Source organism: Camellia sinensis, chromosome 13, assembly GCF_055761805.1.
Source record: "Camellia sinensis isolate YWXY chromosome 13, ASM5576180v1, whole genome shotgun sequence".
Lineage (NCBI taxonomy): Eukaryota > Viridiplantae > Streptophyta > Magnoliopsida > Ericales > Theaceae > Camellia > Camellia sinensis.
In genome coordinates this window covers 22,209,567-22,231,980 of record NC_138973.1, presented here as the reverse complement: position 1 = coordinate 22,231,980, position 22,414 = coordinate 22,209,567, and the positions used below count along the sequence as shown (strand labels likewise).

General features: G+C 33.5%; 1 protein-coding gene across 1 annotated transcript; it reads right to left on the bottom strand.

The window, feature by feature from the left end:
* Positions 1-4,208: 4,208 nt before the first annotated feature.
* LOC114280523 (mitochondrial import inner membrane translocase subunit TIM17-2) lies at positions 4,209-13,497 on the bottom strand. Its single transcript, XM_028222905.2, has 3 exons — positions 13,324-13,497; positions 9,071-10,052; positions 4,209-4,532 (listed from the first exon to the last, which is right to left on the bottom strand). Exon 2 carries the CDS (start codon positions 9,800-9,802, stop codon positions 9,095-9,097), a length of 708 nt encoding a protein of 235 aa, XP_028078706.2. The 5' UTR covers positions 9,803-10,052; positions 13,324-13,497; the 3' UTR covers positions 4,209-4,532; positions 9,071-9,094.
* Between the last annotated feature and the right edge of the window lie 8,917 nt (positions 13,498-22,414).

Here is a 22,414-nt window from a genome sequence, read left to right as displayed (position 1 = left end):
AAGAGTACCTCGACGTCGTCTCCGGACGTGAGGGTTTGTAGGTGCTGTCTTGCGCACTTGACTTCTCTGCACCCGCGTCGGAATCACCAACCTGGTAACTTCTGGTAATAGATATGGACTGAGTACGTCGCTGACTCTGTCCGCCTGAACGGCGGGAGAGGGCGCGCTCACTGTGGTCTCCCACTCCAGCTACACATTTCCCTTTGACATGCCGCTTGAGATCTTCCATCTCCGCCGCCATTCGCCGGATGACAGCATCTTGATCCCTCAACTTGCTTTCCAGTCGCCTGGCGTGCGAGTCTCTCCTCCGCCGGTGACCGTCTGGACTCCGTGAATGTCCGTGACTTCGTCCGCGCTTGTCCCGCGCGTCTCCAGACTGTCCGCCAGTGGGCGTTCCCAAGTCAACCATTGGGTGGACAGCAGGAGGTCCCTCTCTCCTTCGGGTATACTCCGGGGTGGCTCCGTCGATGGCGGACAACGGAAACTCGTCGTTGTTTGCCATGGACGGCGATCAGATGAACCTGGAAGACAAGGTTTTGTCTGTCAAGAATTCCCACAGACGGCGCCAATTGTACGGGGAGCAGATATTCCGGCAAGCCCGTACTCCTTTCTTCCGAGCTTCGTCGATGTCCGATCACCTGCGAGCAAGCAACGGTGAGCTACCCGGCGGTGTGTGGCCGGAAAAACCCTCCGACGGTCAAGTTAGCACACACCTTAGGATGGATAGAGAGAAGGGAGAGAGTGTTTGAGTGTAAGAATTTCTTACAGAGATGTTCGTGTGTCGCGTATGGGGGGGGCAGACGTGCTTATATACCTTCTGAGCCTCATATCCACTCCCAGTCATCTCCTGACACGTGGCTCTGCTATCCCATCTGTCAGCATAGATCTTGCTGAACATCACCTAATCTCAACTGCCTGACTTCACAGCTGAAGCTCGGCAGCCGAGCTGCTTTACCACGGCCATGCCATGCCTCATACCCCAGCATTTCCCTGGCAAAGTCCAAGGGGGGACCGGGCTAGGCGGCATCTCGGCAAAGCCTAGCCCGAAGCACCCCGTGGTCAGCTTTCATGCCGGTCAAACGGTAACCTCGGCCGACCGCGCCTTTCCGGGCGCCGGTCACTCGGCTTGTCTGGCTTCGGCTAACCTCGGACCGAGCATCCTGGTCCGACCGAGCACTGCCTTACCGAGCTGCTCCTTTACGGTCTGGGGCGGGACGCACTCGGCCCAAGTTCTGCCCGGCCCAAGTTCTGGCAGCCCTTCTCTGGGCGAACAGTCGATCATCTCGGCCCAACGCGCTGCTGGGCTCTCAATTTGCTCGGTCGCTACCTCGGCCCAACTCCAGATCATAAATCACCCTCTCATGTACCTAATAATGTTACCATATTCAAATCAAGGAATTATTCTACCAGAGTACACTTGTTTGGAAAGTTCCTGCAGTTTCTTGGTTTGCCGAACAAAATGACGTGCCACTTAGCAGCAAAGTGGACTTGTTTGTTTGGTTATGTTTTTGTTTTTGTATTTTATTTTATTTTAATTTAAAAAAATATATATAGAAAACTTGTTTAGTAAACTACTTTAGAAAATTGTTTTGGGGGGAATTTTTTTTCTTTAAAAAAAAAAAAAAAAAAAAAAAAACAACCTTGTTCAAGGAAACATCAAAGTGGTATTTTCGAATTTTCAGAAAATATTTGTACACAAAAATAAAATAAAATAAAATAAAACATCTTAAATTGATAGGTGTTTCTGAATTTTTTTTATTGTTTTTGTCTTTGAAATACACGCGCTCGCACGCTCACACAAAAAAAAAAAAATGCAAAAGCAAAGAAAGCAAAAATACAATCAAACATGTAATTTTGGAGTGGGGATTGATTGGGAAAATGTAACCTTGGATCAAGATTAAAAGGAAGTATCGAAACATTTGTTATGTGTACAAAAAAATATGACCAACTGCTCTATAACATGTTGGAATATTTATGCTCTGTTTTAGTTCAAAAAACAGAGGACTTTTGTTTTTAGTGAAATCATAATACTTTGAGATCAATTTTTGTTAGCCGTGTAAAATGGAAACTTAAATTTTATAAATCATGTAAAATATTCAAATTTAAGGATGGATTGGTTTGGTTCTTGAATTTTGTTTTCTTTTAAAAAAAACGGAAGGACTACACACTTAGAATTTTTTATTTACAGGTAGCAATTTATGATTCAAACTCATTTCATATATGAACTACGTTACAATAATTTAATTATCCACGCAAATTCTAGGTAAAAATTTACGACATGATTTTGGATTAATAGAATTACTGTTTAGAAAAAAATTCTCAAAACAACGCACCTTTTAAAAATACCAAAAACTTATTTTTGAGATTTTCAAAAAATATTTTCGTTCAGGAATGAAAACTGTTTTGTGGGTGATTTCAAACTTTACATTGTTTTATTTCCAAATACAAAAAACGAAAACAAAGAAAACTAAAAACATAATCAAAAGGCACCCAATTTTCTTGTGGGTTCAGTCATGTGTTGATTTCTTGCCCATGCTTTTGCATTATATTCAAACTTCGTTACTGCTTTATTATTCTATTCTATTATATAAAGCTAACATAGGACTTGGTCCGAAGTGTCACATTTTTTTATTTTTTTTTTTTTTGGGGGATAATTCTCAAGTGTATAAGTGTATATCATATGTATTTACGTAAATTCTAACAAATATACGTAAATTACCTTACAAAATCGTATAAGTTTTCACAAACATACAAAAATTAACTCATAAACATTTGAAAAATCACAGCTTACGTATATTTGTGAAAATTGACGTTATTTTATAAGGTAACTTATATATACTTGTGAGAACTTACGCAAGTGTATATAGTATGCACCTTATGCACCCAAATACTTTTTTATTACCAAATTTGTTCCCACAAACATCATATTTGGTTTCATGAAATTTGGGGTAAACATGAAAACTAATTTTTTTGCATTTATTGCAAAATTTAAAAATAAGTAATACTACAAATCCACCCTTGTCATCTCAAAAATTATCCAGAATCTTCATCTTGTGGTTCAGATTTATTTTACACATAAACCCGACACTACACAAATTTAATCTCAACTACACAATACTCATTCAAGGTAAATTCAAAATACTTAAGTTGAGATTCATAGGAATTTTCTTTAAAAATTGTTTCAATCTTCAAATTCAATCATATGCGAGTGCCACCACTTCTCTTGCTAATGGCAATGCTATATGTAATTTCATCTTTTACTTTATGTTCTCACTCTTAGAGACATCACAATAAATAATTTTTTTTTTGAGAAATTACAACAAAAAATAAATAAAAATAAAAACCATAGTTTGACTCTGGTAGCAAAATAAGAAGAATTTAGTAATCTTGAAATTACATAATATATCTATTTCCAAGACATGTTCAGTAGGATAATAATTATACAATTCAACCACTTGCCTCCTTTCACCTAAATTCTCACTTCAAACACTATAAGAGCAAAAATCATCCTAATCATCCTGGCAAGGTCATAATATCAAACAACTTTAAGGAGCTCAATCTATCAAAGGCATACAAGGAGATTTTTTTCCTCCTAAAGGAGGAAATTTAATAATTTATTGTATAGATTTCATTATCTCATTCACCTTTTCCCTTCATAAAAGGGGATTCTTCAAGCTTTATGCAATTTGGAAACAAAACAATTAAACCATGAGTTGACCAATCCATCCACTAGATAGGCACAAAAACAATATTAAATAGTTCATAAACTCCTGAGTAGATCAGAAGATATGCACAAAAACAAAAGCAAGCAATGAGGTTTAGATTAGTGTCCCTAAAAAGCATTCTTTGAGCTTTATTCCATTCTTGTCTCACACTTCTTCCTTAAAACAACTTCGGGGACACACCACACTGATAATGTTTTCCCTCTACATCATGCAAACAATAGGGGCTATAATGAATTTCAGAAGTCCAAAACCAAGAATCCACTGATATTTAGGCACTAGTCATTTCCCGAATAATAAAACGAATTTGGTTTCCATGTCATAAACATATTTCAAAAAAAAAAATTATGGAAACACGATATTACATTTCGCTTGTCTGTTAAAAAAAAGCATATTTTCTGTCCCAAGAAAAAATGGAGTTGGAAATTCAATGATGTTAAGAAAGGTGCCCAGTCCTCCAGTAAAGCTCATTCACATAACAAAAACTACAAGAAACTTCTTCACGCCACTTTATATAAAAATGTAAATAGGTGGCACATAAATGGTTCACAAAATAGTTTATGAAATAGGAGGTTTGACTTGCATATTGCATGCTGAAGTACACCCAGTAACAAAAGGCCACAATCTATTCAGGTTTCAAACAGAAAAAGAAAGAGAGAAGGGAAGAAGGGAATTAATAAGAACGAAACCATTACAGTGAAGCCGTCCACTTTGATGCGACCTACTAGCTATAATCCAATCAACCATATGCTACCATCAAAAACTTGTGGATGAGCAACTCATGGCATGATCCAATCACCCATATGCTCCCTACACAATTAGCAAGGATAGATCAATTCACATCTCAGCCTGAATCAGAATTTTGCTATATAAAAAAGAAAATTAAAAAAAAAAAATCTTCATGACCAAAAAAAGAACCTTGTGAAGGAATTCAACGACAAGTAAGCATCAAAACACGAAACAAATCTATAGACATCGAACAGAGATGGATCTAAGTCTTGAGTAATTGCAGCCGTCTTACCCATCTTTATTGGTTGGGTGCTTTTCTACCTTCTGACTTGGGAGAAGACAACTAACATATGAAAATGGAACCTTGTCAAACTTTACATGATTATATGTTTAGGCCAGACATTGTATAGGTACTCTATTGCTTAGCATCAACTCATCTCAGTGTTGGGATTTGGAATCCCACCCACACTAGCGAAAACATAAGTAAAAACACAGAAAAATAAGACACCGATATTTACGTGGTTCTGCACCAATTGCCTACATCCACGGTTATGATAAATCCACTAAAATATGGGATAAACTACCAATAGGTCGTAATAGTTAGACTTAATTCTCATCAAGTCCTATTGAAAATAAGTTCTACTAAAATCGTCGCTAAAAAATAATTTTTTGTGATGATTTTTTGCATGTTGCTAAAATGACTTTTTTTGTCACGATTTTTGTAAATTGTTGCTAAAACTTACAATTAGCGATATTTTTCTGTGACAAATTTTTTAAACTGTAGCTAAAAATTGAAAATTTGTGACATCTTGTTGTGGCGATTTTTTTAAACCGTCGATAAAAGTTATAATTAGTGACATTTTTTATGACAATTTTCAAACTGTCGCTAAAAATTAATAATTAGTGACGGCTTTTAATAGTGTTTGATGAAAAACACCATTAATTCTCGCAAGACCTGTCAGACAATAAATCCACTTATTAGGACCTACACATAAGTGCCCCTAAAATGAGTGATTACAAATATAAGATTAAAAACACCCAAACCCAAAGCCCTTGCTTGTTTGTATTTTTTCTCCCACCTCCCTGTCACTCCCTTATTCTCAGCACATAAATCCATAGCCCCCATTTAGTTATTTATAAGCAAACCCAAGGAATCTTAATCCCATAACCAAATCCTAGACATATTGGATTCCCAGTAGATTTCGAACCCTACCATCCCACACCAAATACATGTGTAAACCAAATAAATAACTAATAGGACTCTACTATCCCACTACGATGGACCAATCCTAACTCTAACTTACATCTTCAGTCAATCTTAAGAAAACCTTTACGAATCTTAAACTAGACAGTAGAAATAAAAGGGTTAAGATCAAACTGGTCTATTAAACCACTGATTTACACCTCTGACGCATTCAAATTGTCTGGGACCTAGATAGTAGATTTAACCCAACTCGCTCACTGATACATTGCTCGTTGTGCAGTTGAAATTTCCAGTAACTTCTGTTTGCATACAATGTGATTTGGTGTGGAATCAGATGTCGGAGACTCAATCCACTAACAGTGGAGTGAGTGAGAATAATATGGAAATTGGTGATTGGCATCGAAGCACCACAACTGAGAAGCACCACAACTGAGATCCTCCGAGACATGAAACTTCACTTGCATCTCAAGATGAGTTAACCCACTTGTACTGCAAACATCTATACTATTATCTATACTATTATATTATATTAAGTGAAGGCTGGACTTGGTGTCCAAACCTTGGTTTGCTTCTCCTTATGCCATGTGTCCCTCATTTTTCTACTTAAACCCAAAAAAAAAAAAGATAGACGGGAAGAGCTCTTTTATCAGAATCTTACGATTCGCGATTCGATTCGCAATTTTTGCAAAATCGAAACGAATCTATGGGTGAATCTATTTTGGAAGTGAATCTCTAGTGAATCGCACGATTCACAATCGATTCACGATTCGATTCACTTTTTACGATTCATGCAATTTTTGAAATTATTGTGTCCGACGTATTTTCGACTCTTTTTTTCTCCATCTTTTTAGTGAAAATGGCATAATACAACTTTTAATAGCGTTTAATACCAAAATAACTAACATATATAAATGATGTATTATTATTTTAATGATCATGGAGTTTTTAATAGGATCCAATCAGATTCCATCAGACCCAACATATTTTTAACATTTCTTCTCATTTTTTTTCCTTTTAAAAAATCATAATATATCTTCTAAAGATGTTTAAGATTAAAGTTACACTATGAATTATCTATTACTATTTTATTAAATTGAATATTACATGTGTGAGGTCAATTATACTTTTTAAAATGCTTTAGGTTTTAAAATAAAATATTCTAAATAATTCATTCTTATTATTTGGTCACTGTTACTTAGAAAAGTATATTTGCTTATTGTCCAAATATCAACATTGTTGTTAATTATTGTTATTTTGAAAATTAATAGTTTGTCTATTTAGTTACTATCTTTATTAAGAATGGCTGATAAGAAATATCTAAAAAAGAAAAAAGGCAAGATGGTGATATTACATCTTTATTAAGAATGGTCGATAAGAAATACTCCCTCTGTCCCAAAATAATGGTCCCTTTTGGGGAATCCAACTTTTTTTGGTAGTACAATTATTGCATTTGAAAAAAGTTAATTTACCAAAATTACCCTTTTGATAGTACATTTTTTGAGAATATCAATGTCATAATTGTATTTTTTATATTGTTTATTAATTTAAAAGAAGGGCAAAATAGGAATTTTACATTATTTTTGTACTTGATTTTTTAAGAGGGACTAATATTTTGGGACAATGAAAAATGGAATAAGGGACTAATATTTTGGGACGGAGGGAGTATCTAAAAAAGAAAAAAGGTAATATGGTAATCTTACATAGGAACCTTTGTTAACTTCTTACCTATTAAACTACGTGATTATTATTCAAAATAACATTTTTATTGATTTAAGTCTAAATATTTTATATTCATAAGATATATTTAACATCTAAATGTGTATATATATGTTTTTAAGTAATTTAGAAAAAGTGACCAAATCTTTACGATTCATGATTCGATTCGATTCGTGATTCGGTACAAGGCCATTTCGATTCACGATATGAACCCCGATTTGACAACTATGGGGAAGCGTGAGACTTGAACTTTGGACTTTAGATCTAAGGAAGAAGACTCTTACCACTTCAATGGCACACAATATATAGTAAATATTATGTTTTATTTTCACTTATATTTTTGCACACACATCACATGTGCCAACCGCTAGTGAATATTTAAATTAAGAATCTTAACTCAGTTTAGCACACATACTAATTTGAACAGATAGGGAAGAGTACTTGCTCAACTCGAGCAATCTAATAAAACCCAAAAATATGATCAAATTTTGCTTATTCATGATGATCCCCTGAATGATTTCATGTGGTAAGAGCAAAAAGGTCCCGAACTTAACAACGAGCTCCAGACATCCACACTCAAAAAATTCAAGGCACAAACCTAAGTTATCTAGAACGTAGATCGTTCTGGCACATGGAATGAGAACGGGAACACGATATGCTACATGCTCTAAAATGTGGTACGATAAGAGTAGACTTGTATATATTATACTTAAAATTTAAGGTACTTCTAAAGTTTTTTTTTTTTTATTTAACTATTAGGCTGTAAGTTTTCTGAATGAATCTCCATATTCAATTGTCTCATAATACAGAAAATACATCTGATTATATAGTAATCCTAACCCTAAGACTAAAAAAGAAAAGGAAACACTGCCACTACCATATAAGAAAAGGAAACACTGTCATATATATACACAATATATACCACCATATATATAAACTTAACCTAATATTCTCACACTCCCGCTCAAACTCAAAGTGTTTTAACAGAAAACACTAAGAGTTTTGCCAAGAAGAAACTAAAACCAAGCAATGGTGTGAGTCTTAGTAAAGAAGTCAACAAGTTACATAGCCGAAGAGACGAAAGGAAGCGAGACAAAACTAGATTGCAGATGCTGACAGACAAAGTGACAATCAATCTCAATGTGCTTTGTTCGCTCATGGAAGATAGTGTTATGGGCAATCTAAATAGTACTACGGTTATCACAATAGAAGGAGGTCGGAGAAGACTGAGGGACGCCCAAGTCAAAGAGAAGACAACGAAGCCAGACAACTTCAACAGTAGCATGAGTCATAGCACAATACTCAGTTTCGGCAATAAAATAGGCAACAACAATTTGTTTCTTACTTTTCCAAAAAATAAAGAAATCGCCAGCATCCAATAAAATGTAATGTTTTCTATGAGCATTATAACCCATTTTTTGATATATTTATCTTATCAAAGCTTATCTCACTTTAAATTTTAGTTCATTATATTTGATCTTTTTCCTCCTAAGGTAACATTTAAGGACATACATTGAAAAAAAAAACTTTTGGAATTGCTTTGGATCATTAAATTTACCGTTTTGGAACAGAAATGAACCATGTTTCTAAATGTGCGTATCAATACATAATTCATTAGAGTATTAGCATTTTCTGGTAACACAAGCACAAACTAAAATTCAAGTCTCAAACAACTAGTAAAAGAGAATTTCTTGCTCACCACAGCCAATATTTGCTGCCAATCTCACTTGTACTCAAATGTAGGTGGGCTTGGGGAATCAAAGCTCTCCAAAACCTGTGTCTTGCTTCCGCCATCTGAACCTGTTTCCTGCTTCTTTCCACCACCAAAAAGTCCTCCAAACCATGAAGAAGAAGACGAAGAAGCAGAGGGAGAAGAAGTTGATGACGATGAGGGAGATCCATCTCCCAAGCCCCCAATGGTCACTGGAGCTTGACCGGGTAATTGTCCCATCGGATATCCAGGGACACCGGGCATATTGGGCATTTGCTCTTCCATTGGTGGAAAATTCTGCTGTGCACTCATTACTTTATTCAACATGATCCCAGCTCCTTCAATCAAAGCAAGCAACACCCCACCAAATGCTGCAGATCTTGAAGCAGCACCCAAACCCTGACGCATCGAAAGGAAACCACCAGTGGCAGCACCTGCAATGATTGAATTCCACGGATCCTCTTTCTGGCGGACGTAAACCATTGTGCAATCAAATGTGGAGAAAAGACCACCCCACACAGCAAAACTACCACCAACACGAGGTGCATTCATTCGTACTGCTTGAGTGCCTCCAATTAAGCGTTCACCCTTTGGTGAATTATAGATGCCTTTGATAAAGTGGAAAGCTGAACCTCCAACAGCACCCATGCCAAATGCACCACCAACATCATCAAGGATACGATCTGGGCAAGGTTCCCGAGAGGTCTCTGGGGTACCCATTGATCAAAAATGGTAAGAAACTCTAGGATTATTTCTGTAATATATGATCAAGAAGGAGAAGCTAGAAAGTTTTGGAGAGGGCGGAATCGTATAAGGAACTGGGAGAGAGTTTAGAGAGACAAGAAACAAATTTTATTATTTCATGAAGGGTGGCCGGTGCAGCTAACTTCTCCACAATTACTCTTCAGAATTACGAATCTCAACTAATAAGAATCGAGATACATTCCCAGCAATGAAATAAGAGGTAGACCTACAGAGAGACAAAATAAAATTAGTGTCATATGCCTTGCATTCTCCTTGTGCATTTCTATAATACCATCTTATGGCAACAATATCATGATTAAGCCAATAGAATCATACAAAAAAAAAAAAAAAAAAAAGCCAGTTGCATGAAATTAAAGGATAGATATTCACTAATACCAAAGAAGCCAAGTTTCATAGGTTATTCCATAGGTATCATATTCCTTATCAACATTTGAGATGAGATGCTCTGTATAGCCCATTTAAACAACAGTTTTTATGCATAATTGTGAAAATATCATTTGTAGGTATGTTCTAACTTGACTGAAAAAACAGAGTTTCTCCTCACACGTTAGAACCTTTCTCAAGAAAAATTCACCAAAAGGAGCATGAACTATTTGTTGCTAAAAGCTCAAGCTATTTAATCTTCTCTTCTGTATACTTCATGATTAAATACTAGACCCTGTTACATGACAAGTTTATAGTGACGCCACCACTAATCTGCCCAACAACCAAGTTTACCTGTATCATCTTGATTGCCTAACAATGACCTAAGTTCGATGTTAAATATTTCACATATTTCTGGTCTATCTGATTTGAACACTTCCTGCAATAATTCTTTTTCTTTCTAATGTAAATTTCAGTTTAATTCTCTTAATGTGGACTACTTGGTATTCCACATGCATGCAATATATTTGAATCTCTTGGCATATAAAAACATATAGAAGTTAGCTAGCATAGCAGCAAAAAGGAAGGCAAGGTGCATTTTATGGCTCATTTAGAGGAAGGCAAGCAGAAAAACCTCACAGGCATTCAGAAAATAACAAACAGAAAACAGATCTACAAAATGGATACATCCTTTATGTTTCCGATGTTACATTTCTGCATGTGAAAAGCTAACACCTATATGAAGTTTGAAGAGGCTAACACCTAACAAAATGAGGCCCAAAATTTTTACACTTCTCTATGCCACAACTTGTGGGGCTTACACCACCACACAAGGCCATCACTGCAAGCTTCTATGATGCCATAATGCAGTTAAAACACCTCATTGTAAATTCTGAATATATATATATATATATATATTAAATGGAGAGAGAAAAATCACTTTTATATTGCAGACAAAAATGCTATAAAAGGTGACAGAACTAGAGCACACATATCAAGCAAACCCACGTTCACCACAAACAGGAAAATAAGGGAACCTTAAAGCACGCAGACCATGTAAAACACGCATGCAAATGCCATGGCTTAGTAATTTCTAAATAATCAACAACTTGCATAATCTGATATATGAATAGTTGGTAGCATAAATTTATAATTTCCGTCCCTTATTCTGATCTAAGAAGCTAGAATTCCTAAATGGTATTGGAAATTCTTCCTCAAACTTCAATCAAGCTTCCAAAAAGAGAACAGCTCAAAAGTTCAAAAACTTAGGGCTTGTTTTGTTGAGTTTTCATTTTCTGGGAAACACGAAAAACTTGTTTGGCAAATTGTTTTTGGAAAAATTTTCTGAGAACAACCCACTATTTAGGAAAACCAAAAAAGTCATTTTCAAATTTACAAAAATGAAAAAAAAAATGGATGTCTAACAAATTTTCATTTTTTGTTTTGAAAACAAGAAAAACAAAAACAAAAACAAAAAATGAAAATGAAAATGATGGGAAAAAAAAGCCACAACCAAGCCAACCCCTGAAATTTCACCAAACAACATAAAGAAATTCACTATGCATCAATTGACTAGAAGTTAGAAGCTTCAAGAGAAACTGCAAGGTATAATTAGTCAGAATTCACTATCCCCATGACAAAATGTCATATCCCAACTACTTGTGTTATGTGTGAAAATTTTTCACTCATTTCAATATAGTCCCGTATCATTATTAGATCACAAGTCATCTCGCCTTGTTCCACCATATCCACCAACATTCATTTTGGCATCAATCTAGTACTAGTAGCACGCAAAGTGACTAAGGGCTGGTTTGGAGTGTCCTAAAAAAGTGCACTTTTTGTCTTTTTGGACTAAAAAAGTTGAAAAAAAAATATGGAGGTTTGGGTTAACTTTTTGACTTTTTATGGAAAAATGTGTATTAAAAAATTGTATAAAAAAAGTGTGTAAGAGAAGATTAGAGAGAAGTGGGCCCAGCCGTACAACCTGCGTGTGTGAATTGGAGTAGGAAATTATTGGCTAATTTTTGGGCATTGTACTAGACGGTTTTGTTTGGCCCGTGGGGGTCATAACGGGTCCTATTTTAATAATCTGAACCGTTCAATGTGTGTAATGCGTCGAACACTATGTACCTATAAAAAATCACGTTAATCGGATATCGATAGCTATCTGATCAGATTTATTTATTTTTCAATCATAAATTATAACACCATCCATTAGTTGTACATAACTGACTTGATCATATAGTTATCGATATCTGATCAATGTGATTTTTTGCAAATATATAGTACCTGACGATTTCTACACATTGAATGGTTCATATTGTCAAAATGGGACCCGTGATAGCCCCCATGAAACGAACAACGGTGTGTATAAAAAGCACACCCAATCATTTCTTGTTTTCCCCACTGCCACACAGCAGCTGCACGGGTCATCAATTCCGTGTGTACTTTTGTTGAAAGAATTGATTTTTTTTTTTTTTTTTTTTTTTGATGAATAGTGATATCTTTTTGGATTTTGAAGTAACTTTTTGGCTTTTTGACTTATACAGTAGATGCCAAACAAGCCCTAAACATCTCCCACTTATAGTAATCCACAATCGTTCCAGTTGATGAAACCACCTTATAAACTTCAAACTCACCTTCAATCCCACACCAAATCTACCTTCTTACACACCCATCTCAGCAAAACATTCTTATCCCAGTGAACCAATTCATCTAAGATCACCCAACATTTCAATATCCAAAACATAGCCAACCCACTACTTGTTCTATTTATAAAATTAACTACAACAATAATCCATACATATCATGCAGTCACTACCAGACACAAAATTTCCACATAAAACACTTAAAACATCAAAAAAACAGGTATCAGGAAAGGAGGAGAAAAGGAAACAAAACCCAATTCATGAGAATTTCATTATCAAAAACTATAAATTTACCCCAATTCACTGCCTTTCACATGACACAATAAAAACACTCCATTTCATCATCAAAACATCAAAAACGTTTTTTACTTTTGTCTGTTGGAACTAAAAGCTTGCCACCATGTTTAGTCAATCTAAGAATCTGAAATACATATAGACATGTGTGGTCTGTGTTAAAAATCGTACCTGAAGAAATCTATGACTCTGCCTGGCGGAAATCTGGAATGCGATGAAACTAGGGCAGAGTGATCGAGAGTCGACTTGTCTAGGGTTTCTCTCCAACGCTATGTTTGATGCGCCCGTGCCATGCCTGTGAATTTCTTTATACACCACCACCATTTAATAAATTTTTGCGTAAATAAACCTGACACCGCTAATATTTTTTTTAGAACAATTTTAATAATTGTCACAAGTTTAGGGTGATTGAAAAAATATATATATTTTTATAACGGGGTATTAGAAGTCAATTTACACGTGTCCTGGTTAATTATTTCAAGGGAAACTTAGCTATAAACTTCTTTTACTTTCTTTTTATTGTTAAAAGAATTAAAAAAAAAATTATACTTTCTAAACCCCCTTATAATTATAGAGTCTTGCATAAAGGACAAAATTTATTATTTAAATATTTTATATGACTATTATACCCTCAGTTTCTGCATATATAATCAGTTTCGTCATCAACTGTATCATAATCACTATAGTCGTGTCTTCGGAGCTTCAGCAGAAGGTCGGTGGCACCATAGTCGCGTCTTCCAAGCTTCAGCAGATCAAATTCATTGAAACAATAACACTAACAGATCATCAGAATCAATCAGACAAAGAATATAACAGTTTCGATTACCAGAAATAGTTCGACATTGAAGGACCTAATCCTCATCTTCCAAGCAATTGTGAGGCAACAGATCACAAGAAGTATCGCGTTTTCTTCTTCATTTGACGAGATAACTTCCTGAATCTCTTTTGGCTTCGCTACTTGATACAAATGAAATTCGTAAAAAACGTAAGAGACGTGATCCATAAGTTTTCGTTATAATGTTATATAATATTTTCCTCAATTTTCTCAGCACACAAACGGAATCGATCTATAATATTTGTGTGTATGAGTGTTGTAATGTTATATATATTTTTGTGTGTATGAGTGTTGTTGAACACATGTATTCTTTTCATTGAGATTTGTGATTGTTGATCGAGTTTTAGAAGTTTTTCTTCTCAATTAGATATGTTGATTGTTGATTAATTTGTTTTGTTTTTGTTTGTTTGTTTGTTTTTTTGTTTTTTTATTTTTGTTGTTTTTTATTTAATTTCATTTGATAGAACCAGAATAAAATTTTACTCTGGTTTTATTGCTCTGTTTTTTGTTTCAGATAATGAGAGTAAAATTTTACTCTGATTCTATTGCTCTGTTTTTTGTTTGAGAGAATTAGAGTAAAATTTTACTCTGGTGTTAGAATGACAGTAAAATTTTACTGTCAAGAGGTGGTCATCACCAAACACTTCAGCCATCACAAACACTGCCTTCGCTTTTTTACTTTTGTACAGAGTAACATTTTACTTTTAGCTTCAGAGTCTCACAGTTTACTTGTTTTTCAGAGTAAAATTTTACTTTTATACAGAGTAAAATTTTACTTTTAGCTTCAGAGTCTCACAGTTTACTCATTTTTCAGAGTAAAATTTTACTTTTATACAGAATAAAATTTTACTTTTAGCTTCAGAGTCTCACAGTTTACTCGTTTTTCAGAGTAAAATTTTACTTTTATACAGAGTAAAATTTTACTTTTGTGTAGAGTCTAACATTTTACTAGTTTTTCAGAGTAAAATTTTACTTTTATACAGAGTAAAATTTTATTTTTAGTTTCAGAGTGTAACATTTTACTCTTATTCAGAGTAAAATTTTACTGTTATACAGAATAAAATTTTACTTTAAAATACACAGTGAAGATGGCTTAATAGGAGAGCTGATAGATATGAGAGTAATATAGTAAAAGAAACAAGTTTTAAAATATTATGGGGTTTTGAAAGTACTTATATAATTCTTATCCTTTTGAAAGACAAATTAGATAGTGAGGGAGCTATCACCAAATCTCCCTAATTTCAAGACTCACGTAAAGTATCATCTTCACATTAATTGGGTAAATCTCAAGCAAACCTCACAAACGTACTCCAATAAGTTGATAGCACCTAATGAGAGTTAAATTTGAAACTTGGAAGAAGTTTACCTATAAGTCCCTAACTGCACATGTTAGGCCAACCATTTGGGATTTGATTGAAAGTAATTTTGATGCTATATAGACATAGATGAACAATAATGCTTTGCAACTTTCAAAATTTGTGACTCCCACAATCTCCAATTAATTTGTGACCATTCATTATTTTATTTTTTTGTTTTTTTGTTTTCCTCTCTCTCACAAAACGTGTGGGAGGTGTGGGGGTCTTGGGGGTAATGCAAGGTAACCTATACATATTTAGCATATTTTAGCGTAAAAGATACAATAATATTATTTTTATATTTATATAACTAACTATTACTAATAAAAATTATTGAATATTTAATATATATTTTTCTTTTGTTTTACCATGGCAACTTAGTTTTGTAGTTATTTTGTTTTTGTCTCTTTCTTTTTGTTTTATCAAAGAAATAAAAATTATTTAACGTGAATTAGAATTTTGAGATTATCTAATATAATTATATCAAATTTAAATTTATAAATGTATTTTTTCTAAACACAATATAATTATATCAAATTTAAATTTATAAATGTATTTTTTCTAAACACAATATAATTATATCAAATTTAAATTTATAAATGTATTTTTTCTAAACACTAAGGAGTGTAATTTACCCAAATTTTTGTAAACGTATTTGCATGTGATGGTTGAAAATTAAATGATAAAATACACTAATCTTTTTCAATGTTTGAAAAAAATATGTCGAGTCTAAGAAGTTTGACATAATTATATTGGACCTTTTTGAGATTTTAATTCATATAATATATTTTTTTCATGTTTTTATCAGTAATTCGTTAGTCTTATGAAGAAAAAAAAATTATATTTTCATATCTTTTATATTTAAGTGTATATTTTTTCATTGTTTATTTATATCTACATACTATTAACATTACTATTAAAAAGAAGTATAATTATATCAAATTTGTGAGTACTATTACATTTTTTAAAACCCAAAAGTGGTCAATCAAATTTACTCAAAAATAAATTATGGTGTATTTAGAAGTTTTGGTTTAGATTTTTTTTTTTTTTTGGGTTAAATTATAATAAAACTATTCTTATTTTCTAATAAATGCATAAGCAGTTATTGAGTTTATGAAATGGTATATAACTATGGGACAACATTTAACAAATATCAATAAAATTGTTATTTTGGTGGTATTATATGCACTAATTAGGGGTGCCTCTATTTACACACCACATATAGTCTCAAGGCACACCATTAATTGGTTATTTTTTATTACAATAATGACCTTACATAAAATGACCAAAATAACTACAAAAGAATATCAATGCACCCCCCACACACCACCACTCTCCGCCGCCTGATTCCTGACAGTGAAAGAATTTAATTGGTTTTTTTATTTTGAATCAATTCACCAACACCCTTGATAAAAACCTCGGTCAGAATTTCAATTTAGACTCACATAACCTTAGATCGCATAGAATTTTATTTCAAATCTTCATTTTTTTAGCTAGTATTGGGATGATTGTCAGATCGTATCACTCAAATAAAAAATAAATAAATAAATTTCCGACTGTATTTGATATGATCTATTATGTGTGGTATGGGTCATTTTATATTTGGATTTCATGTGGAGGTCTGTGTTTGACCCATTTGGTTGCAACTTTTAATATTTTGATGATGTATAGTTTTTTTTTTTTTTTTTGGGGCATATTGTGCTGAGGGTGACTAGTTTTGTTTTTGTGCTTTGTATCCCTTGTTAGTTTCTTGCTTTTTCTTTTGGTTCATAAAGGGTGGATATCATTTTATGGCATTGCAAAACTTCACAGTTCTGAACAAATTTCCAGCTATATATTCTATGTTTAAGCTCCCGTTACTAGCAAGTTAATGAAGAGTTTCAAATTATTTATTTTAGAATATAAAAAGAAAGTTCTCGTGTCTGTTTTACATATGTTGTTGTGTATATGTGGGCTGATATTAAATATCTTGCTATGCACCCTTGTTATGGTGGGGAGGTAGTTGAGCCGATGGTGGAGGGAAGAAGCATGTGGAAGGGTTTGGGACTGTGGTTGGAAGTGGTAAGGCAGGGAAAGTGATGGATGGAGGAGTGAGGAAGAGATTCGCCAAAGAAAAATAAGGGAGAGGCGACGGCCGGCGGCAGTGGCTAGGGTTAAGGTTAGGGTTAGGGTTAGGGTTAGGGTTGGAGTTGGTGGGATGGTTAAAGAAGATGAGGATATTTTAGGTATATTTGAAAATGGATTGTGTGTATTAAGCAAAAATAATAAAGTTAAAATTGTGTTTGGTGTGCATTAAGTAAGTGATGTGCCTTGAGACCAAATGTGGTGTGTAAATAGAGACACCCACTAATTAGTGTACCAACCAGTTATGACATTATTATTGACCTCACCCATTATACAAATTACAAATAGCTAAAGAATAATGTTATATGTACTAATTAATGTATTAACTAGTGTACTAACAGATGATGTGGCATAATTTTAAAGGTTTTGAGTATTTGTAATTTGTATAATAAATTTGGTCAATAATAATGGCATAACACTAGTTGATCCACTAATGTGTACACTAATTGGTGTATGTAACACCACCGATATTTAAAACTTTTAAATTTATATCACATCATCTATTATTACACTAATTGATATATTATTTAGTGTATATAGCACTATTCTTATTGTTTTATTCTTGGACTTTTATTGGTATTCCAACATTTGACCATTTAATGATATATATCGTTGACTTAAATCAGTCATATTAACTTGCCTAACCACTCGTGGAATTTGTGCACTCATATTGTTAATTGTTATTTTGCAAAGTACTTGCTCTAAAATTATAGTGTAAACGTTATTATTTATGAAAAACAATTAAATTTTAAATATTGTCCAAACAACTAACTTTTTGACTCTCTTCATCGAGAAATTTGGGCTGTGTTTGGTACAGTTTTGAAAACTTAATTATACCCCTCTATTTGCATGCATTGTTTGTATTTAGAATTGTGATTCCACCACACATTTCAAAACATATTTCTCTTTCTTGTTTGGCTGCTCTCTCTCTCTTTAGCGTTCTCTATTTGAAAAACAAAGGATTTTTGAATTTTGGTCTACCCAGTCATCCTCCCAGATGTCCGGCCAGTCGTCTGCTCGGTTGACCGGAACAATGTTCCTTTTTTTTTTTTTGGCACCTATTATTTTTATATTTTAAATAAAAAATATTTTGTAAATTTTTTAAAATTTTTTTATGAGTTTTGAATAGAATTTTGGGTTGTATATTTGGTTATGAGTTATAAATTTTTTAATCAAATATCATATGTCACATCACTCAATTCAAACTTAATTCAAAATTCTTTTCAAAACTCATGACCAAACAAATTTTTTACACTCAAATCATAATTCCAAAACTCACAAACTCAAAATACAACTCTATTCTCAAATCATAATTCTAAAACTCTACCAAACGCAACCTTGAGTTTTTCAAGGAAAGAATGAAAATAAATTTTTATTTAGTTTGAGAATGTAAATTATGATAAAAATAAGTAATTAAAAATTATTTTTTATTTTGAATTGATTTAAACGTTATAATCATGAAAATTTAAAATCGCATTCTCATTTATCTATGCTTCATTTGTCTAAAATGAAAATAATAAAAAGCGAAGGAAAAGAGAAAAAAATATAATTTTTATAAATTTGTTTAACATCAAAGTATTATAAAGTAAAAGAAAATTAATTTTCTTATAGAACTTATATTAGCATATAATTAACTTTCTAATTTGTTACAAATTACATAAGAAAATACAAGTAAATGTGAATGTGTCTATATAAGGAATTACGTATAATTAAAATTTTAATTTTTCTATTTATTTTCTTTCACTTAATTTTTTATCACTTTTACTTTGTATCAAATATTTTTTTTCTTATCGAACATAGCCTAATTTGTAAAAATGGCCTGCGGCTCGTGGTAGGTCCAGCCCGGTTAGGCCCGGGCCCAAGCCCAGCCTGAGACCTTGGGCTTGGACCTAAGCCGTCATTTTAAAGCTTGACTTGACCCATGAGCATGGCCCACCTGGCCCGGCCTAGCCCGTGGGTCAGCCCATCGACCGGCTCAAAAGCCCACTCAAAGCCCGACTTAAAACCCAGCTTGCCTAAGGCCTAGTGTCATTTTTTATGGAAAAAATAGAAGAAAAAAAGTGTTGAGACTTGTCCAGACCTGACCCAAACCCGAGCCCAAGCCCAGGCCCGTCAGCCTGCCCAAAGCCTGAATACTCCCTGGGCCTAGGTCTGGGCCTAATTTCCTAACCTGTGGCCCAGCCCAAATTTTGGCGGGAGCCCGCAAGGTCCATCACGAGTTGGCTCAAGCCTGGGCCTAGGTGGGCTGGGTCAAGCCATTATTACACCCCTACCTAAGAATTGTCATTAATTGTGATATACGAATAAAAAAATATATATTAAATTTTATAATAATATTTAAAATATATAAAAAATATACGACAAATTTCACTTTACTCGCTTGTGCTATGTATGAATTATCCCATCTCATTTAGAAATAACAACATAAATTTTTTTGGTTTGTACATTGAAGTGCACTATTAAATATTTCGTTCAATTTAACAAGAAGTGCGAAACACTTGCTAGATATAAAAGGATTATATGTTAATTTTTAAATTTTAATAGGATAAATCACACATAAAATAAAGCACATAAGATTAAGTGCATTTTTTTTTCCCAAATAAATGACGAAAATATTCGTAATTCACATAATTAAGTTACTTATATATAGAACTATTCTACAATGCACCTTAGTATACAAACTACAAGGAGATCCAAAACCCATCCAAATGAAAAACTATCATATATAGTGGCCTTATATCTTACATGAATGTCTTATAATTCTATTGGTTACATATTTACTATTTTTTTTCTATGTATTATATAAAATAATTAATAAAATTGAAAACACATCCAACCTAATTAAAATTGGGATTATTGGTGAAAAGCCCCTTTCATTGGGCCTTTTTTATGTGCAGCCCACGGAATAAAATAATGGCCCCAAAAGTCCCTCTAATTAAAAAATATGATGAAAGGACTGAAATACCATTCCATATAAATGGGGGAATATGAAACAATTGCATTGTTTCTCTTCCCTCACTCTGTTTCATCACTTGGAAACCCTCATCTCTCCTCTGAACACCTTCATTCAAAAACCCTAGCATCCGATTCTCATTATTGTCTCTCTCTAGAGCTACTTTGTTTTTCTACCCCTGCAACGTTATAGGTTCGTCGCTTGCGCTCGAATGTCGAACTCCGCATTGCGCTTTCTCTCTCTCTTGGGCAGACCTTGTGAGTTGTGATTTCTATACTTCCACACTTCTCTCATATTTTGTAGGTGATTTTTCCCCTTTTTGTTCTATTTTTTCTGTGAATCTGTTGAATGTTAAACCCTTTTTTTTTATCTTTTGACTATTCTTTGTACTAGACAACTACTTCGGAACGGTGTTTATAGTTTTGCTTCAATTTGGTTGCTTTGATTGTCCTACAACTTCGTTGCTTTCAATTTCACTTACTTCATGAATTTTGGCTGTAGTTGATTTTAACATTTATGCATTTATATATTTGAAATTTTAACATTTATGCATTTATTAAAAATATATTTGAAATATACACATATATTTTATTTTATATTTGTTTATTCTAGTGTATATTGTTCAGAGTAAAATTTTACTTCCAATCAGAGTAAAATTTTACTTGCAATGAGAGTAAAGTTTTACTTCTAAACAGAGTAAAATTTTACTTCAAAACTTTGCTGTTTCATTATAATGTTTTGTGCATTTTTATGCTTTCATCAATACCTCTTGATTTCTTGCTGTATGTGTTCTCTAGCCTTTGCTCATTACATAAATGTGTATATCAATTTGTATATGAATATATATCTATATATATATATATATATACATATTTATATATGTGAATGTGATTGTAGTTTCGTCATTTCTCTGATTTCGGTTTGAATGTGAATTGTACATGTTAATTTTAGAATTGTGTTGCGTATAGTCAAAATTGAGACAAGGTTTTCTTGATTCTTGGTTCTAGAAATGTTGTAGGTGTTTTTTGTTTATTTCCTAGGGTATATTGTTTAGAGTAAAATTTTACTTCCAATCAGAGTAAAATTTTACTTTCAATGAAAGTAAAATTTTCTTTAGTTTGTCACTTTGTTGTTTAAAGTAAAATGTTACATTGTTGATATAGGGAAACTTTTTAGTGTTATAAAATGGTTGTTACTAAAAACAAATGTGGAGATAGTGGTGATGATGATTTTAAAGTTCCACCTATAACTATACAAAAGAAGAAAGTGTCTGGAAAAAAAAAAAGAAACAAAAGTAGTAAAAAATCCACAAGCAACGTGGATAATGCACCTGATGATAATTTTGTGCTTCCATCAACAAGACTGAGGAAGGGCTCCGCTAGTGATGACGAAGGCTCTAATGAAAGCAATCCAATGCCTTCAACAACAAAACCTTCGAAGTCAAATATTGTATATGGAGTACAGGAGAGGGAGAACTATGTGAAACAATATAGGTCAAATGTTGTTTTATTGATAAACCTAATGCAAGACACAAGGTTCACTGAAAGACACATTACTACCCTCGAGAAAACACTTTTTGAAATGTTATTCAAATCTTTTTAGAAGAAAAAAGATGTGGTGTTGAAAAAGTTCAAGAAGGTTGATGATAATGTCATGGATGTGACCAAGTCTTATGACTTTCATGGAAAGGGATTCAAGCTTGGAGGGAAAATGTGTGACATACGGGACAGTGACGTTACTTTGATTTTTGGGATAAAATCGGGAACGAAAAAAGTAGACGTCTCCTATGGGAAGAAACAAGAATTAGCTTTTGTGAAGAGAAGGTGTAGACGCGCCCGAACGTCCCGGGAAAAATCCCGTTTTGTTCATTGGGCTCACTACAGTTCGAACTCGATGTCACGGTTCTGAATCTAATCTCGCAAAGTGCAATGCAAAATCGTTAAATCACCAAAGAGTCCAAATCTGGCAAATCGTTTTGAAAAATTGATTTTTAGA